Source organism: Schistocerca gregaria, chromosome X, assembly GCF_023897955.1.
Source record: "Schistocerca gregaria isolate iqSchGreg1 chromosome X, iqSchGreg1.2, whole genome shotgun sequence".
Lineage (NCBI taxonomy): Eukaryota > Metazoa > Arthropoda > Insecta > Orthoptera > Acrididae > Schistocerca > Schistocerca gregaria.
Genome location: NC_064931.1, coordinates 815,909,927 through 815,927,358, shown reverse-complemented (window position 1 = coordinate 815,927,358; position 17,432 = coordinate 815,909,927). Strand labels below are relative to the sequence as shown.

The 17,432-nt window shown below is 43.9% G+C and overlaps 1 protein-coding gene across 1 annotated transcript in view; it reads left to right on the top strand.

The window, feature by feature from the left end:
- LOC126298335 (dynein axonemal heavy chain 5) overlaps positions 1 to 13,191 on the top strand; it is a gene marked incomplete at its 5' end in the record, with an annotated part of 791,472 nt that extends 778,281 nt beyond the window's left edge. Inside the window, 2 exons of the mRNA XM_049989632.1 lie at positions 7,205 to 7,357; positions 12,800 to 13,191. Of these exons, the coding sequence (XP_049845589.1) occupies positions 7,205 to 7,357; positions 12,800 to 13,186 (540 nt within the window). The remainder of the gene's footprint in view (positions 1 to 7,204; positions 7,358 to 12,799) is intronic.
- Between the last annotated feature and the right edge of the window lie 4,241 nt (positions 13,192 to 17,432).

Below are 17,432 nucleotides of genomic sequence, written 5' to 3'. Positions count from 1 at the left end.
CTCACGCTTGACCAAAAACGGAACCGTGTGAAGTATTGCAAGAATAGTTTGCAGCTGTTCATGAAGAATCCGCAGGACTTTAAGCATCGTTTCGTCACTGTGGATGAAACTTGGATACATTACTATAATCCTGAGACCAAATAAAAATCTCAACAACGGATTACCAAGGGAGAATCTGCACCAAAAAAGGCGAAGACCATTCCTTCGGCCGGAAAGGTTATGGCGACTGTCTTTTGGGATTCGCAAGGGATAATCCTCATCGACTATCTGGAAAATGGTAAAACTATTACAGGTGCATATTATTCATCGTTATTGGACCGTTTGAAAACCGAGCTGCAAGAAAAACGCCGGCGATTGGACAGCAAAAAAAGTCCTTTTTCATCACGACAATGTACCAGCACTCACCTCAGCAGTTGTGGTCGCAAAATTAATGGAAATAGGATTCCAACTCGTTTCACATCCTCCCTATTCTCCAGCAGTGTGTGTTCGATTTTATCCAAACCAAGGTACACTGACGGAAAAAAATCACAACCCCAAGAAAGAGCTGTGCGACGTAACGAAAGTTGGTAGGCGTGTTTCTACATATGAACGATGATGTCTATTCAAATTTCACGCCAGTCGCCATAAGAATGGCGCTGGTAGCGCAGCTATGAGGGTACTAAGAAGGTTACACTCTGTAATAGTCGTGAGCGTTAGTTACCTCTTAAGATTCGACGTGATGAGTTGATAGTAGCCAAGAATGCCTCTAAGGCGACAAAGACGCCATTATCGGCACCTCACTGAGCTTGAACGAAGTCGTGTAATAGGGCTGCGAAAAGATGGATGTTCCTTCTATGATACCGCACAAAGACGTGGCAGGAATGTAACCACTGTACATGATTGACGGCAGCGGTGTTCACGATAATATAAGGTGGCATTATCGAGAGGGAAGATCATCATGTTCGACATATGGCTTTGACCTATCGTACTGCATCTGCAGCAGCATTTTGCAACAGCAGTTGGCACCACAGTGACACAACGAACTGTCACAAATCGATTACTTCTAGGACAGCTCCGAGAAAAACGCCCTGTAGCGTGCATGCCACTGACTCCAGCCCACCGCCATTTGCGACTCCAATGCAAGCGAGAGCTCATTGGAGGGCAGAGCGAAGGACGACTGTGTTTTAGGCCAGTTGAGGGCCTGCAACCAACCTATCGGTGTTCTAGACACACAGGACCTAAAACTGGAGCTATGGCCCAGAGTGCGAGTTCGTACGACAAAAGGAAGCTGTCTAGTGATTGTCCCACTCACCCTGACTGCAAATACTGCAAATTTGTACGCCAGTCTTATGATTCGATGTGTTGTGCTCCAATTCTTGAACAGCATTCCAGGGGGTGTGTGGGCTTGCAATGTTAATTACTTAAATATGTTACCTAGACAAATGTATTCCCAGAATTTCATTACTCTTCATTAATTATTTTTGGGTGCTGTGATGTTTTTCTGGCAGTGTATTTAAAAAGTTATCTCTTTCATGTAACAATCAAAACACCTAATTTATAAATAACAAAACTTGCAAAACAATATTTTCATTGCAAATTTACACAATATATTACCGTAAATATAAGTAATCCAATATCCAATGAGCGTCTCTGGTTGTTACAATTCTAGCTCCCACTCAATCATGATACTTGCTGCCAGCTATTGGTGTTTAGAGCTAATCAGAAATGTTGTTCTATAGAGAGATGGTGCGCATGTTCACATTTCGTCATAAACACATCTCACGTTAAACAGTGGAAAACCCAGGATGGAATAGCGACAATTTTATGTAAAGGACAGATTTATACCCACCATACAGAGGAGTCACTGAGTTGTTGGCAGGCACAACATAAAGACTGCTATACATCTGAGCTTTCAGTCAAAATGTCTTCTTCTAAAGTAGAAAGTGCACACACACACACACACACACACACACACACACACACAAGCACAATGCACATAAATATGAGCACTGCCTTTGGCCGCTGAAGCCAGACCACACAGATCAAGTGGATCTGATGGGAGAAGCAATCTGTGTATGTGGGGCGGGGGGGGGGGGGGGGAGGAGGAGGAGGCTGGGGCAGAGAGGAGATGGGATAGCAGGGTAGAGGTGAGGGATGGTGTAGTGCTGCTTATGGGGGCAAGGTAAGGCTGCCGGATGAATTCAGGAGGTTTGAGGAATTGTGGGTAGGGGGGAGCAGCGGGAAGGGAAAGCAGTAGAGAAGGGAAAAAGACTATTGGGTGCATTGGAGGAATAGAGGGTTGTGTAGTACTAAAGTGGGAGCAGGAAAGGGTATGGTGGGTGAAGGATAGGGACTAGCAAATGTTGAGGCCAGGGTGTTGTAGGAATACAGGATAAATTGCAGAGAGAGTTCCCACCTGGTCAGTTCAGAAAAGCTGGTGTTGGTAGGAAGGTTCCAGATGGTGCAGTCATTAAAGTGAAGCACATTGTATTGGGCAGCAACTTCAGCAACTGTGTGGTTCATCTATGTCTTGGCCACAGTTTGTGCTGGTTCATGTGGACAGACAACTTGTTGGGTGTCATGGTCACATAGAAAGCAGCACAGTGGCTGCAGCTTAGTTTGTAGGTCACACGACTGCTTTGAAGGAATAGGTGATACCTGTGACTGAACTGAAGTAGGTGGTTGTGGGATGATGTATCAGATAGGTCTTGCATCTAGGTCTATTGAAGGGATATGAGGCATGGCGCAAGGGGTTGGGATCAGGTGTAGAGTAGGGATGGACAACGATATTGCATATGTGTGGTAGGTAGTGGAATACCACTGTGGGAGGGGTGGAAAGGATAGTGGGTAGGATATCCCTCATTTCAGGGCATGACGAGAGGTAGTCGAAACCCTGGCAGAGAATGTGATTCAGTTGCTCCAGTTCTGGGTGTTATTGACTCATGAGGGGAGAACTCCGTCGTGGATAGGTGAGAAGAATGAGGGAGGTGGCAGAGGACTGAAGAGACAAGGCATTGGAGATCTATTTCTCCTCTCACCCCTCGACCCCTCTAACCCCCCCCCCCCCCCTCCCAACTGCACCAAGCACCCCTCCCTTGCTTTCACAAGCATCATTAAGCCTTCCCCCACCACTACCCTGCTATCCCTTCCTCTCCCTGTCCCAGCCTCCTTAACCCTACCACCCACAGATTGCTTCTCCCAACAAGCGTAGTTGCTGTGTGCAGTCCAGCCTCAGTGGCCACAGTCACTGGTCATGTACATGTGAAATGTGTTTTTGTGAATGTGCCTCTTCTACTTTTGTAGAAAGCCTTAGCCGAAAGTTCAAATGCATAGCAGTCTTTTTGTTGCATCTGTCTGGACTCGGTGTCTCCTCTATATATGGTGAATAACAATCCATCCTTTTCATAGTATTGTTGAAACATCTCACATTCGCAACAATACATGAAGTTGATATAGAGAACGTAAAGCCTATCGAGACACCTAGATATTTCGGGTTTGAAGCTTGTTCAGAAGACAAGTCACTGAACTAATAAGAATATAGACTACAAATTAGGAGGTATAAGATTAGTTTTCCCTGTCAGGTGCAAACAGTTAAAAATTAAACACATTACGCCATACAAGAAAAAATCGTCAGCAAACTTTCATCTATGACAGTCAACATGTGTTTGAAGGTATAACAAAAAGTAATCGTATGACATTTTCGCAGAATTATTCAAGGATTCGGGCTGAATGCCTTTCATGGCCAACTTAACAAATAACAAGCGCTTCATAGACCCACAATATTAAACTGAACGGAACAGCGAAATCAAATAACATATCTAACAAGGAAACTGTTTCTACTCCACAACAAATATTACTTTCCTGTATTACACAATAAATTTGTTGACGTTCTCTGATATGAGCTCTAAAATATTGACAAGATGCTTTGTTCTACAAAAGTCTGCAAATGGACGTTTGTTTACAACGAACGGTGTTACAGTAACCAACTAAAAATGCGAAGAAAAAATGTGCTAAGAATGTATTTGCGCCGACAGCCTGTGGTAATACTCAAACCGAAATAGAGCGTGGTGTTCTGGATCGTAATAAATATTAGTTTGAACTTTTACGTTACCAGCAAGGACTGACAGATAGAGGCTTCATAAAGCTTGATGCTAATACGCACGATTTTTTTTTAATGTAGTGCATGAAAAAAGTCCATTCCAACACTTGGTGGTGCGACTGATGTTAACAACAACAAAGTAAAATAGTCACCTGAAACTTCGAAAGTAACTGTGAGGGAAATAAAAAATTCCGACAATTGTCGTGACATGCATGCCTCACAGGGATCGTCTAATACACTATGTGATCAAAAGTATCTGGAAACCTAGCTGAAAATGACTAACAAGTTCGTCGCACCCTCCATCGGCAATGCTGGAATTTAATATGGTGTTGGTCCACCCTTAGCCTTGATGATATCTTCTACTCTCGCAAGCATACGTTGGATCAGGTGCTGGAAGGTTTCTTGGGGAACGGCAGCCCATTCTTCACGGAGTGCTGCACTGCGGGGAGGTATCGATGCCGATCGGTGAGGCCTGGCACGAAGTCGGCGTTCCAAAACATCCTAAAGATGTTCCATAGAATTCAGGTCAGGACTCTGTGCAGGCCAGTCCATTACAGGGATGTTATTGTCGTGTAACCACTCGGCCACAGGTCGTGCATTATGAACAGGTGCTCTATTGTGTTGAAAGATGCAATCGCCGTACCCGAATTGCTCTTCAACAGTGGGAACAAGAAAGTACTTAAAACATCAATTGGTTCAAATGGCTCTGAGCACTATGGGACTTAACATCTTAGGTCATCAGTCCCCTAGAACTTAGAACTACTTAAACCTAACTAACCTAAGGACATCACACACATCCATGCCCCAGGCAGGATTCGAACCTGCGGCCGTAGCAGTCCCGCGGTTCCGGACTGCATCGCCTAGAACCGCAAGACCACCGCGGCCAGCCTTAAAACATCAATGTAGGCCTGTGTTGTGATAGTGCCACGCAAAACGACAAGTGATGCAAGCCCCCTCCATGAAAAACACGACTACACCATAACACCACCTCCTCCGAATTTTACGCCGGCCGTTGTGACCGAGCGGTTCTAGGCGCTTCAGTCCGGAACCGCGCTGCTGCTACGGTCGCAGGTTCGAATCCTGCCTCGGGAATGGAAGTGTGTGATGTCCTTAGGTTAGTTATGTTTAAGTAATTCTAAGTCTAGGGAACTGATGATCTCAGATGTTATGTCCCATAGTGCTCAGAGCCATTTGAGCCAACTGAACCTGCGAATTTTACTGTTGGCACTACACACGCTGGCAGATGACGTTCACCGGGCATTAGCCACACTCACATCCTGCCATCGGATCGCCACATTCGTCACTCCACACAACATTTTTCCACTGTTCAATCGTTAAATGATTACGCTGCTTACATCAAGCGAGGCGTCGTTTGGCATTTACCGGTGTGATGTGTGACTTATGAGCAGCCGCTCTGTCATGAAATCAAGGTATTCTCACCTCCCGCCTGACTGTCATAGTACTTGCAGTGGATCCTGATGTAGTCTGGAATTCCTGTGTGATGATCTGGATAGATGTCTGCCTGTTGCACATTACAACCCTCTCCAACTGTTGGGGGTCTCTGTCAGTCAACGTACGAGGTCGGCCTGTACACTTTTGTGCTGTACGTGTCCCTTCACGTTTCCACTTCACTATCACATCGGAAACAGTGGACCTAGGAATGTTTAGGAGCGTGGAAATCTCGCGTACAGACGTAAGACACAAGTTACACCCAATCACCTTACCATGTTGGAAGTCCGTGAGTTCCGAGGAGCGTCCCATTCTGCTCTCTCGCGATGTTTAATGACTATTGAGGACTCTGATATGGCGTACCTGGCAGTAAGTGAGAGCACAATGCACGTAACATGAAAAAGGTATTTTTGGGGGTCCGGATACTTTTGATCACATAGTGTATATTCGTCTTGCGTAACAGAGATTCAAAAGGCAGGGTAGTATCTACAAAACGATCTGCTAATCGATTGCAAATACATATTTTCCAGTGTGTTTTACATCTCCCCTGTTTACTACTAGTGCCCACTGATTTCTTCTTCCTCCATTCCATGTAAAAGCATGCATAAAATACCTTTTTATTTCTGTTACTCATGTTTATAGTTTGTTTCATTCAACAGTGAGGTATGTTGCATTACTGATAAAATTTGAATTCATTTCCAGACGACCATTAATTCAATATAAACATATATTTTTATTATAGTATTATGAGTCAATATTTGTTTATTAACATTTCCAGTGGGTAATGAATATAGAATTTAAATAAAAATATGAATATAGTTGTTACTTACGAGATTCGAACTACAGATTTCTCCGTCACCAAACTATGATCGTGACTAGTCAGCTATCGGCAATTATGTTAACAAGCAGGATATGTTTTATGCTTACCAGAGCTCGAAAATCCCACTGCTTTAGGAAACTGATGTCATGATGTTCTCTTTCAAATCCTTTAAACTGAAGAAAATCTCGTAGAGTGTCAGTGTCTAATCTCTCTCGTAAGGTAAAAGCTCATATTTACGTCCTCAGACGCGAAATCTATGTAGCCTGCTGTTTGACCAACGTGCAGACACAGAGCGCACAACAAATCGAAAAAAAACAATATTCCAACACCGAAAAGCACTGCGAACATACGAATCGAAAGATACCCGCGGATGAAATATGTGGTCACATCTGATGAATCAGTCACGTGCGACACTACCCATTGCGCCGCCCCCCCCCCCCCCCTTTCAACCTTTCCCACTCTCTCCTTTCTCTCTCTCTCTCTCTTTCTCTTTCTCTTTCTCTAGAGGAACCCTTCGCATTCATAATCCTACTACCCTACTTGGAGGTGCAATGAGATCCTTTCATACATTCCATGGTGTTCTATCAGCCGTCATGGTGCGGGCACCTTTACTCCAGTGTATATGTAAAGCAGTACACATCTGACGACGAACGTTTCGCCCTCCAAGTTTGTTACAGCAAGAGCTAAATAAAAGCAGTAATTGTTTATGTAGTTTAATGTTCACTTAGTCTATGCGTGGTACAGTGTGTCATATCTCTTCCCGAGACCCGAAGGTGTGAACTATTCTACTTATAACGTTAAAATAAGTGATACAGACTAAAATAAAGTGCTGAAGATACTTCCGTGTCGCTTGACAGGTGTCGTGGGAGTCGGCGACGCTGGGGTTCTGGTACACCGAGCTGCTGGAGAGGGACGCCCAGTTCCGGCGCTGGTGTACCCACGGCAGGCCCAACGTCTTCTGGATGACAGGATTCTTCAACCCACAAGGATTTCTAACCGCCATGCGCCAGGTAAGTTCATATCTTCTGAGACGTTGCTTCCAATTGCTGGAAGATTGAAACATTCCAGGGTACCAGGAAAATAACCTCCTTCTTCACATAAAAAGCGAAGTAGTGAGGGGATACTCCTACTCACACAGTAGGTCACTGTGCTCAGAGCTGCGATAACGAGAAGGCTAAATCATTTCTAGTTTAGTGGCGATAAATTTCAAACCTGTTGAAATTCGTCGCGAGATTTGTGCTGTGTCGTTGTTGTGGTCTTCAGTCCTGAGACTGGTTTGATGCAGCTCACCATGCTGCTCTATGCTGTGCAAGCATCTTCATCTCCCAGTACGTACTGCAGCCGACATCCTTCTGAATCTGCTTAGTGTATTCATCTCTTGGTCTCCCTCTACGTTTTTTACACTCCACGCTGCCCTCCAATACGAAATTGGAGATCCCTTGATGCCTCAGAACATGTCCTACCAACCAATCCCTTCTTCTAGTCAAGTTGTGCCACAAACTCCTCTTCTCCCCAATCCTATTCAATACCTCATTAGTTGTGTGATATACCCATCTAATCTTCAGCATTCTTCTGTAGCACCACATTCTCTTCTTGTCCAAACTATTTATCGTCCGTGTTTCACTTATATACATGGCTACACTCCACACAAATACTTTCAGAAACGACTTCCTGACATTTAAACTCTGTACTCGATGTAAGCAAATTTCTCTTCTTCAGAAACGCTTTCCTTGCCATTGCCAGTCTACATTTTATATCCTCTCTACTTCGACCATCATCAGTTATTTTGCTCCCCAAATAGCAAAACTCCTATACTACTTTAAGTGTCTCATTTCCTAATCTAATTCCCTCAGCATCACCCGACTTAATTCGACTATATTCCATTATCCTCGTTTTGCTTTTGTTGATGTTCATCTTATATCCTCCCTTCAAGACACTGTCCATTCCGTTCAACTGCTCTTCCAAGTCCTTTGCTGTCTCTGACAAAATTACAATGTCATCGGCGAACCTTAAAGTTTTTATTTCTTCTCCATGGATTTTAATACCTACTCCGAATTTTTCTTTTGTTTCCTTTAGCGTTTGCTCGGTATACAGATTGAATAACATGGGGGAGAGACTACAACCCTGTCTCACTCCCTTCGCAACCACTGCTTCCCTTTCATGTCCCTCGACTCTTATAACTGCCATATGGTTTCTGTACAAATTGTAAATAGCCTTTCGCTCCCTGTATTTTACCCCTGCCACCTTCAGAATTTGAAAGAGAGTATTCCAGTCAACATTGCCAAAAGCTTTTTCCAAGTCTACGATGCTATAAACGTAGGTTTGCCTTTTCTTAATCTATTTTCTAAGATAAGTAGCAGTGTCAGTATTGCCTCAGTGTTGCAACATTTCTACGGAATCCGAACTGATCTTCCCCGCGGTCGGCTTCTACCAGTTTTTCCATTTGTGCTGTACACCGACCGAATGTGATGACCGATGGTGGCGCGCACGTGTTGTCGTTCAGGAGTAGAAGCATGAGTTTTCACGATGATGAGAGAAGTGAACGTCAGGTCGCAGTTGTGACACTTCAAGTTGATCGCTTGCTCTACAGCCTAAACTTGGCTCCGAGCGATTTCCACCTCTTCGTGCATATTAAAAAGCGATGTGCTCCCAACGTTTTGTCACCTAACAATAACTTCCTAGATTCTATCACTTGTTCGGGTGCAATACCAAACGCCAAAATTTTTACAGTGGGAACTGATCAACTCGCTGATGTAGTTTCAAAATTTTTCTAGTAAACCTTGTTCAGTATTGCAGTATTTTACTCACAGTTTTACGGAGATTACTCTCGGAATAGCACTTTTCTGGACGTAATCAAAATTTTCCAAAATTCAGAAGCAGTTATTAAATCATTATACGTACATCTAGTTTAAACCGCCTCAAGTAATTAATTTTTTCAGAAAAAAATACATTTTCATAAAAAGTAAATAAACGTTCACGGAACATCGCCATTGATACATGTTTTGGTAACAACAAATACTAATACAGTAGAGCGCCGATTATCCCAACGGCCTTGCCTCCCGTCAGATCACCGAAGTTAAGCGAGGTCACGCTTGGCTACCACTTGGATGGGTGACCGTCCGTGTTCGCAGAATGCTGTTGGCAAGTGGGGTGCACTCAGCCCTTGTGAGGCTAACTGAGAAGCTACTGAATGAAAAGTAGCAGCTGCGGTAACGAAAACTGACAACGGCCGGGAGAGCTGTGTGCTGGCCACATACCCCTCCACATCCGCATCCATGACGCCTATGAGAGGAGGATGACACAGCGCTCGGTCGGTACCGTTGGGCCTTCGGAGGCCTTTCGAACGGAGGGAAGCGTCTATTATGCGAAGTAATTGGGATACATGGACGTTTAGAAAAAGCAGTTTATTCGGATAATCGAACTATTTACTCTTATTTACCAATTTAACGATAAAAAATATATATGAAAAATCTTTTCATTGCAGAGGCAAATGCAGTAGGACAATATATAATACAATCGAGTAAACAAAAAAAATGTGTGATACATTGCATGTACAGTACATATGTGTAGAATTAACGCTTAAAAATCCTTAAGTATGATGTGTCTAAGCAAGTCTGTCCGCTTACGAGCAGCTACGTCATGCACTTTTTCAGGACATATACCTAATACTGGCCGCTTTCAATTGATCTTTAAACCATCGCAAGGTTGTATCTAAACATGTAAAGGCTTCAGAATCAGCCGGTATATTCTCATCTTCATTTTCTGCATCACTGGTTGATGAGATACTGACGATGACAGCTTCGTCAGTGACAAGGTCTACAGTTTCGCTATTCTGCGTGATTTGGTACCCTGGGTCTGCATCGTTGACGCTCATCCATTCTTGGACGTCTTTTTCATCACATCACGGCAGTTGATTTGGTTTTACCACACTGAGCATTTTAGATATATTACTCTGTTCGGCATTTGCAATTAAGCTTTGAGAACTTTATGCCATAACCCAATCCGTTTTACGAAGGCGTCCTTTTCTTATAAGATATCACATGATGGGTGAGTTGGTGCTCTGGCACGGAACAATGATGTTTTCTCTGTTTTACCGTTCTTTAACTCTTGAACTTTTATGAAGGGTACAAAAACTCCATAAAACATTCAGTGAAAATCATACTATCCATCCAGGCGCTCTTCTGTGAGGTGTAAACAATACGCATCTCCGGCACATTAACGTATTTGAAATAACGCAGTTTCTTACTTTTACCAATGACAAGCATAGGCAATCGCTCTCGTCTTCTAACGTTAGCACAAGATAAAGCAGTAACACGATCCTTGCTTATTTCAGAACAAGATGCTGCTAATTCACCAGGTGAAGCAAAAGTTTTTCTTGGCAAAGTTTTCTGATTGAATCCAGTTTTGTCAGCATTGTAAAAGTGTTCGAAAGCATAATCTTTTTCCCTCAATACATCCCTTACTTTGATTTTAAAAGAATCTGCTGCTGAATAATCATCAGACAGTTTTTCTCCTTGTATTTTAAGCTCTTTAATGCCGTGCAAGCGTGTTAACCAGCACATGCTTGCTTTAAAATCTGACGGTCCTCCAAGATTTTCATTAATCTGAATTGCATTTTCATATAGAATCGAACCAGAGATAGGTTCACGCCGTGATATTTTTTGTGTAATCCACTTGTAAACATCATCTAGATCCGTGTTCGTGGTGAACTTCATAGTTTTACATCTTGTCGATCCATCGGTAGAATTAAGCTTAGGTTGCAAATTGGTGATGCCTCTTTTTTTTCTTTTTTTACGATAATACTTGATTACCAACCTTGTACACATTAGATAACTTGGATGCAGATTCCCCTTCTTTCAACCTTTTTTTTAATCTCGTATCTATCTCTCATTAAAAGGACAACACATTTACGTTTAGGTATTTTACATCGCAAGTTTACTTTACACGGCAAAGGTGACACAAGTGGTCGTAACAGAGCGCAAACGCTCACTATTGTCGGCAGGTCGGCGTCACTACGGGGGAGGAACACTTTGGCTAAACGGTCTTTCTGCTGGCCAACGTTTGGATAACCGACGCTCTTTTGTACCCGACTGATAACAGCCAACTTGAAAAATCGTGAGTCTGTATTCTGTGGCTAATTCGTACTCACCTGAATGAGCCTTGTCAAATCCAACACCTTTCAGCCGTCTAGTTTCCAAACTTATTTTATTTGGCTCCCAGTTTCCGCGATTTACTACGCTATCTTCAGCCCGACAATCATAGGTCGGCAGATTATGGTTGAAGTGATCGCTATAGCAACCAGAAATCTATTATTACCTATATTGCTGGCCCCTGTTTTGACCAGAACCAAGGTGGAATCTTCCTACACGTCGGTTAGGGCCTGAAGATAGCGTAGTAAATCGCCGAAATTGGTAGCCAAACAAAATAAGTTTGGAAACTAGATGGCTGAAAGGAGTTTGATTTGACATCCTGTATCGAACAGTCGATTCCCGCAACCATTTCTGAAAAGATGGACATACAAAAACTGAATTAGCCTTATTCCTATTTGCAATTCAGAAGGCACCTACCTCGGAATGGAAACATCTTTTAATACCTGACCTCACTTTTGTCCCACGGCCAGTGTTCAAGTGGAGAGGTATATGGGTCTGAAAATTCATTGTTAGTAGTACTCAAGAATCTGACGTCTCAATAAAACAAGACTGGAGTTTCAAGTTGAACTTTCTGTGGCAACACAATATTTAAAACATTACTGCCTATTTACACATATACTGCACATGCTGATGATATATTAGTTAATGAGCTTTGCAACTGAAACGCTTTTGTTTCTTGGGTAGGAAATTTTTTCTTAACCACAAAGTGTATAAAACGCGAGCAAACTCCCTTTGCAAGACTGGGTACGTTCTTTTAATCGACAACATCAGACAAGTTCTTTGGCCACCAGTCACCTAACCTTATCTCATTATATCCTTGTCTGCGGGGTTGGATAAAAAGAATACAGAAGAAATAAATTGAAGGCATGAATTAGCTATTCGTATTATGCATAGTGATACCCTCATGAAAGTGCACCAAGAGGTCTCCAGATGAGTTGCACATAAAGCTGTGAAGAGAACTTTAACTGTTTTTTAGTCAGTAGAAGGATTTTTGAAAATTTCATTCAAAACATTTAAAATTATTCAAGTGTATTTGGATAAATAAATTGCTTCAGTATTTTATGTAGAATTTCCAATGTATATGAGCCATCTTTTATGCATAACATTCGAACAGCTATAACCGTACGACCACTGAAAATTTCTCATCCTAACCACTCCTGAACGATCATTCCTTCCGAAACACTGTGTATATTGCACTCTGCTTTTCTTTCGTCATGAAGAAGACAGTGCAAAAACATAATCATATAGATAAACTCTGTGTTGAGTAATAAGTACCTAGGCGTTTTTTTAAATCTTTTTCAGGAAGTGACGAGAGCCCATAAAGGGTGGGCCTTGGACTCAGTGGTTCTGCAAAACCTCATTACGCGCCACAACAAGGAAGACCTCAACGACGCCCCGCCAGAAGGAGTGTATGTCCACGGCCTCTTCCTTGAAGGAGCAAGTTTAGACAGGCGCTGTGGAAAACTAATCGAAAGCAAACCTAAGGTTCTGTACGAGCAAATGCCTGTCATATACATATATGCTATCAACACTACAGCGGGAAAAGATCCGAAACTGTATGAGTGCCCAATATACCGGAAGCCGCAGCGTACCGACCAGAAGTACGTGGGTTCGATAGATTTTGAAACTGACAACAATCCTAGGCACTGGACCCTGCGAGGTGTGGCGCTTCTTTGTGACATTAAATAATTATTTTTGTGCAGCATGTCTTTACTAAGAAATAAATCCCTCTCGGCTCTCAAAAGATTTGTTTTTCTTATTTATAAATACTTTTCTCACTACATGATGTAACACTGCCATGTAAATGAGTACAAGGTCACAGAAACTAGTTTTCAAGTTTTTTGCAGGAAAATGTATAAACTCACACTGACACAGCAAACCTTCATCCACTCTCTCCCATTTTGCGTACGTCTTCTGCCTTTCATCGGCAAGGAATGATTTACGGAGATTGTGACTCTTTCATTTGCTTCTGTAACTGGATGCTTTTCATGACGCCTCAACGTCGCCATCACCTAAACGAAAATCAGTTACGTAAGCTATCCATCGACGAACCATGTAAACTCTGTTCTTTGTTGGTATATTTAAAAGTAAGTGTATTGTGTTTCTGATGTGTGGATGGGAAAGCAGTCACACATTTGCCTAAACAAATGTGTGAAATTGTTTAAATACAGCCAACTGTATCACGACAACAGTCTTTTATACAGCGGACGGATTGGATTCGTTACTAGCTCATCCCATTGTCAGTAAGCTTGCGCTCTACCCATTACGCTGCATGTGCAGACCAACGTAAAACAGTAAAAGGATCAAATTTAAAATCTGGGCAAATAATGTCTTAGTTTCCCATAATCAAATTGCAATAAATACTCCTTGAAAAGCATTCTAATTGGAAAGTCAGAGGTACCCAGTCCCTTAGATACTTCACATACATGAATCTGAAATTTCGCCCAACCATAGTATTCTATGAAACTTTGTGGCAGATGAAAACTGTGTGCCGGACCGAGACTCGAGATCGGGGCCTTTGCCTTTCGCGGGCAAGTGCTCTAACATCTGAGCCACCCAAGCACTACTCACGAGCCGTCCTCACAGCTTCAATTCTGCCAGTACCTTGTCTCCTACCTTCCAAACTTCACAGAAGCTCTTCTGCGAACCTCCCGGTACGGAGTACGAGTCTCGGTCCGGCACACAGTTTTAATGTGGCAGGAAGTTTCATATCAGCGCACACTCCGCTGCAGAGTGAAAATCTCAATGTCGCGCTACTGAGGGACCCTGAATGTCGACAACAGGTCACCGTCACGTGGCACACCTGTGTTCAAACCATTATGCGTTACGAGACCACACTGCAGTGGTGATTGCTGTGCGCCAAACCGGCCATCCGACGCACATTGACACACTATGGCAGAGCCAAAGCCAGGTGGAATGACCATACAACTGATTTTTACTATAGCGCTCTATGTGAACTCATGGATCATCCTCCATCCCCGGATCGTCTAAAAGAAGGTCAACGCATCAAAGCAAGGATTTTATCCTTGACCAGATGCCGTCTAGAGGGAGCCATTGTATGAGCACGCAGCCAAGATAGGATTAACGGTGAAGAACCTTCTATGCATCATATTGTTCAAAATGTTCGTCGACGCCGACAGGTTTTAATGACAACTTTAGACTTACCTGATGGACGACGGCTGACTTCGCAAGCTACCATTGCGGATGCATTCACAACGCACTATAGACTTTTCTATGAAGAAGTACCTGCCGGTGCAGAGGCCATTGCTGAGGTTGCCCAGGAGACACTTGGTACTCTAAACGCAGTAGCTGCAACCCTCCTGACTGCTGAAGTGACCACCGACGAAGTCCTAGGTGCTGTGGCCAAAGGGTCTCTGAATCGATCTCCCGGCCCGGATGGTTTACCCCTCGAATTTTACAGAACCTTGCAAGATTTGATGATGCCACGATAGAGGGACATGTACTGGGAACTTTTGACCGGCGCGGCGAACCCGTCACCAATGTTCATGGAAGGCGTACTTGTACCAGTCCCGAAACCCGCAGGAGGAACACGACTTGACAGTTATCGGCCGATCACGTTACTCAATTCCGACTTCAAGATTTTCACACGCCTTCTAGCAGTGCGACTCAAACATGTCTTACGGGACATTGTTTCCCACGAACAAACATCCTTAGGCGGCGATCGTAATATACAGACAGCCCTCAGTGAATATCGAGATGTGATCGCTGTGACAACACACTCGCGACTGCCAGGCGCTTTAATATCCATCGACTTCAAACAAGCGCTTGACCGCGTCAATCATGCATTCCTCAACGCAGTGATGGACCGAATGGCAATTCCCCCGACGTTCACGCAAGTGATTATGCGGCTCCTTCGTGGAGCAACGTCCAGTCTTCTCGTCAACGGCAGACTTACAGAACCTATACGGATTGAATGCTCAGTACGGCAGGGTTGCCCTTTGTCGACGGTGCTTTATGCCATTGCGATGGAACCACTCATTTGCGGATTACGGCGACGTTTGACAGGTATTCCACTCCAGGATCATACGTTCCGCTGCCGAGCTTACGCGGACGACTTGGCCGCCGTCGTACGTTCAGCGGCTGACACACAAGCTCCGATGCAATGGATTACCCGTTACAGTGCAGGGGCAGGGAGCGCTATGAACGTGGCAAAATCATGCGCCATGAAGATCGGCCGCGGCCTTCCCGCAGACGGCGTAGTCCCATTTCAACTGGTGGACACCCTTAGTTGTCTTGAATTAGTGTACACGCGAGACATTCGCCGCACCTCGGCGATCAGTTTTCGGGCGCTTCTGCAACGCATTCGGGCCAACATACAAAATCACATACTACGCCCGCTGAATATGTGCCAGAGAGTCACCTTCGTCAATACCCATCTGGCAGCCCGGATACCCCCTATAAAGCGCAGATTCTGCCCATCACTGCGACAATGGCGGCCAGATTACAGGCGGCTTTCGGCTATTTCATTTCTTCTGGACACATCTTCAAAGTCCGGTTATGGAAAAGACAAAATACTAGTTTTGCTGGAATGTTGACCACCGAGCTCGCACCTGTTTCGAGACGCCCACCGACGTCTTTGGCACACATCCCACCTCCGATGTCACATATCGGCCGTTTCTTTTTGGCGGACAACTACATATGCACCGAGCTCCCCAGGACCAGGAAGACGACCACCCGCGACATCTACCGCCTTCTCCGGAAGTCTCCACCCAACAACTTCGTCGAAACACGTCACCCCCACGTTTCATGGCCTACAGTTTGGAAAACGATCCACCAACCATATCACACCACTGACACCACCTCTATGTGGTACCGTCTCGTCAACGGCAGGTATACTACAAGACAGAAACTGCATCGCATCGCACTGGTGGACTCACCCCTATGCCTCAAGTGCAATGTCGAAGATACAGATTTACATCGTTTTGAGTGTGGGCCAGCAGCAGCTGTCTGGACCCTCGTACAGAAGATTGTGGCTTCCTACCTCCGAGTACCACTACATCACGTTTCTCCCACCATGATGATATATCCCGACACGACCTACTTTCCATCGGCTAAGTGGTACGCCATCACATGGATCAGTGGCATGGCTGTCAACTACCTCTTCCGGGACGACATCGTCGATCCGGCGGACTTTGGACACGCCTCCAAGTGCATCACCACACCCTTCGCCAGCATCGACACTATCGGGCCACTTTAGCGAAGTATTTACAGAGTATTTTCACCAACCCGCCTCAAAGCTGGAATCTCAACGAACTGTGCCAGCCAAGACTGGACGATCCCACGTTCCCCTTCAATGGTCAATGATAGAATGCACTTTGTTCTGATGGCGCGCCAAAGTGGAGCATGGCGCGGAAAGTATTCCTGTTTTATTTCACTTTTCTTTTCTCCTCCTCTTTAAAGTTTTTTTTCTCCTTACACATGTTTATCCTTTTCACACATAGCTCTCTACCTGCAGCATATTTGTTTTCTTTCTCCTGTGCTCCAAAAAAAGAATTATGCTGATGGTGAGACTGTATACTCATTTATGCTAACAAAAAAAACGAATAAAAAAAGGCCGTTGCGAAAATATAGCTATGTTTTACGTTTTCAAAGGATATTGTGTTATTTTATGTAGAATGTCGTCTTTTATTTTCATACACAAGAGGTTTCTATTTGTTTTCTTCTAAAAAAAATAGTAGAGCAAAAAAAAGAAAAAAAGAAAACAAGGGAAAAAGTGGTCAGCGCGAGAGAAAAAAAAGATCGTAGAACACTTGCTTGCGAAAAACAAAGTTCCCGAGTTCGAGTCTCGGTCCGGCACGCAATTTTGATCAAAAAAATGTTCAAATGTGTGTGAAATCTTATGCGACTTAACTGCTAAGGTCATCAGTCCCTAAGCTTACACACTACTTAACCCAAATTATCCTAAGGACAAACA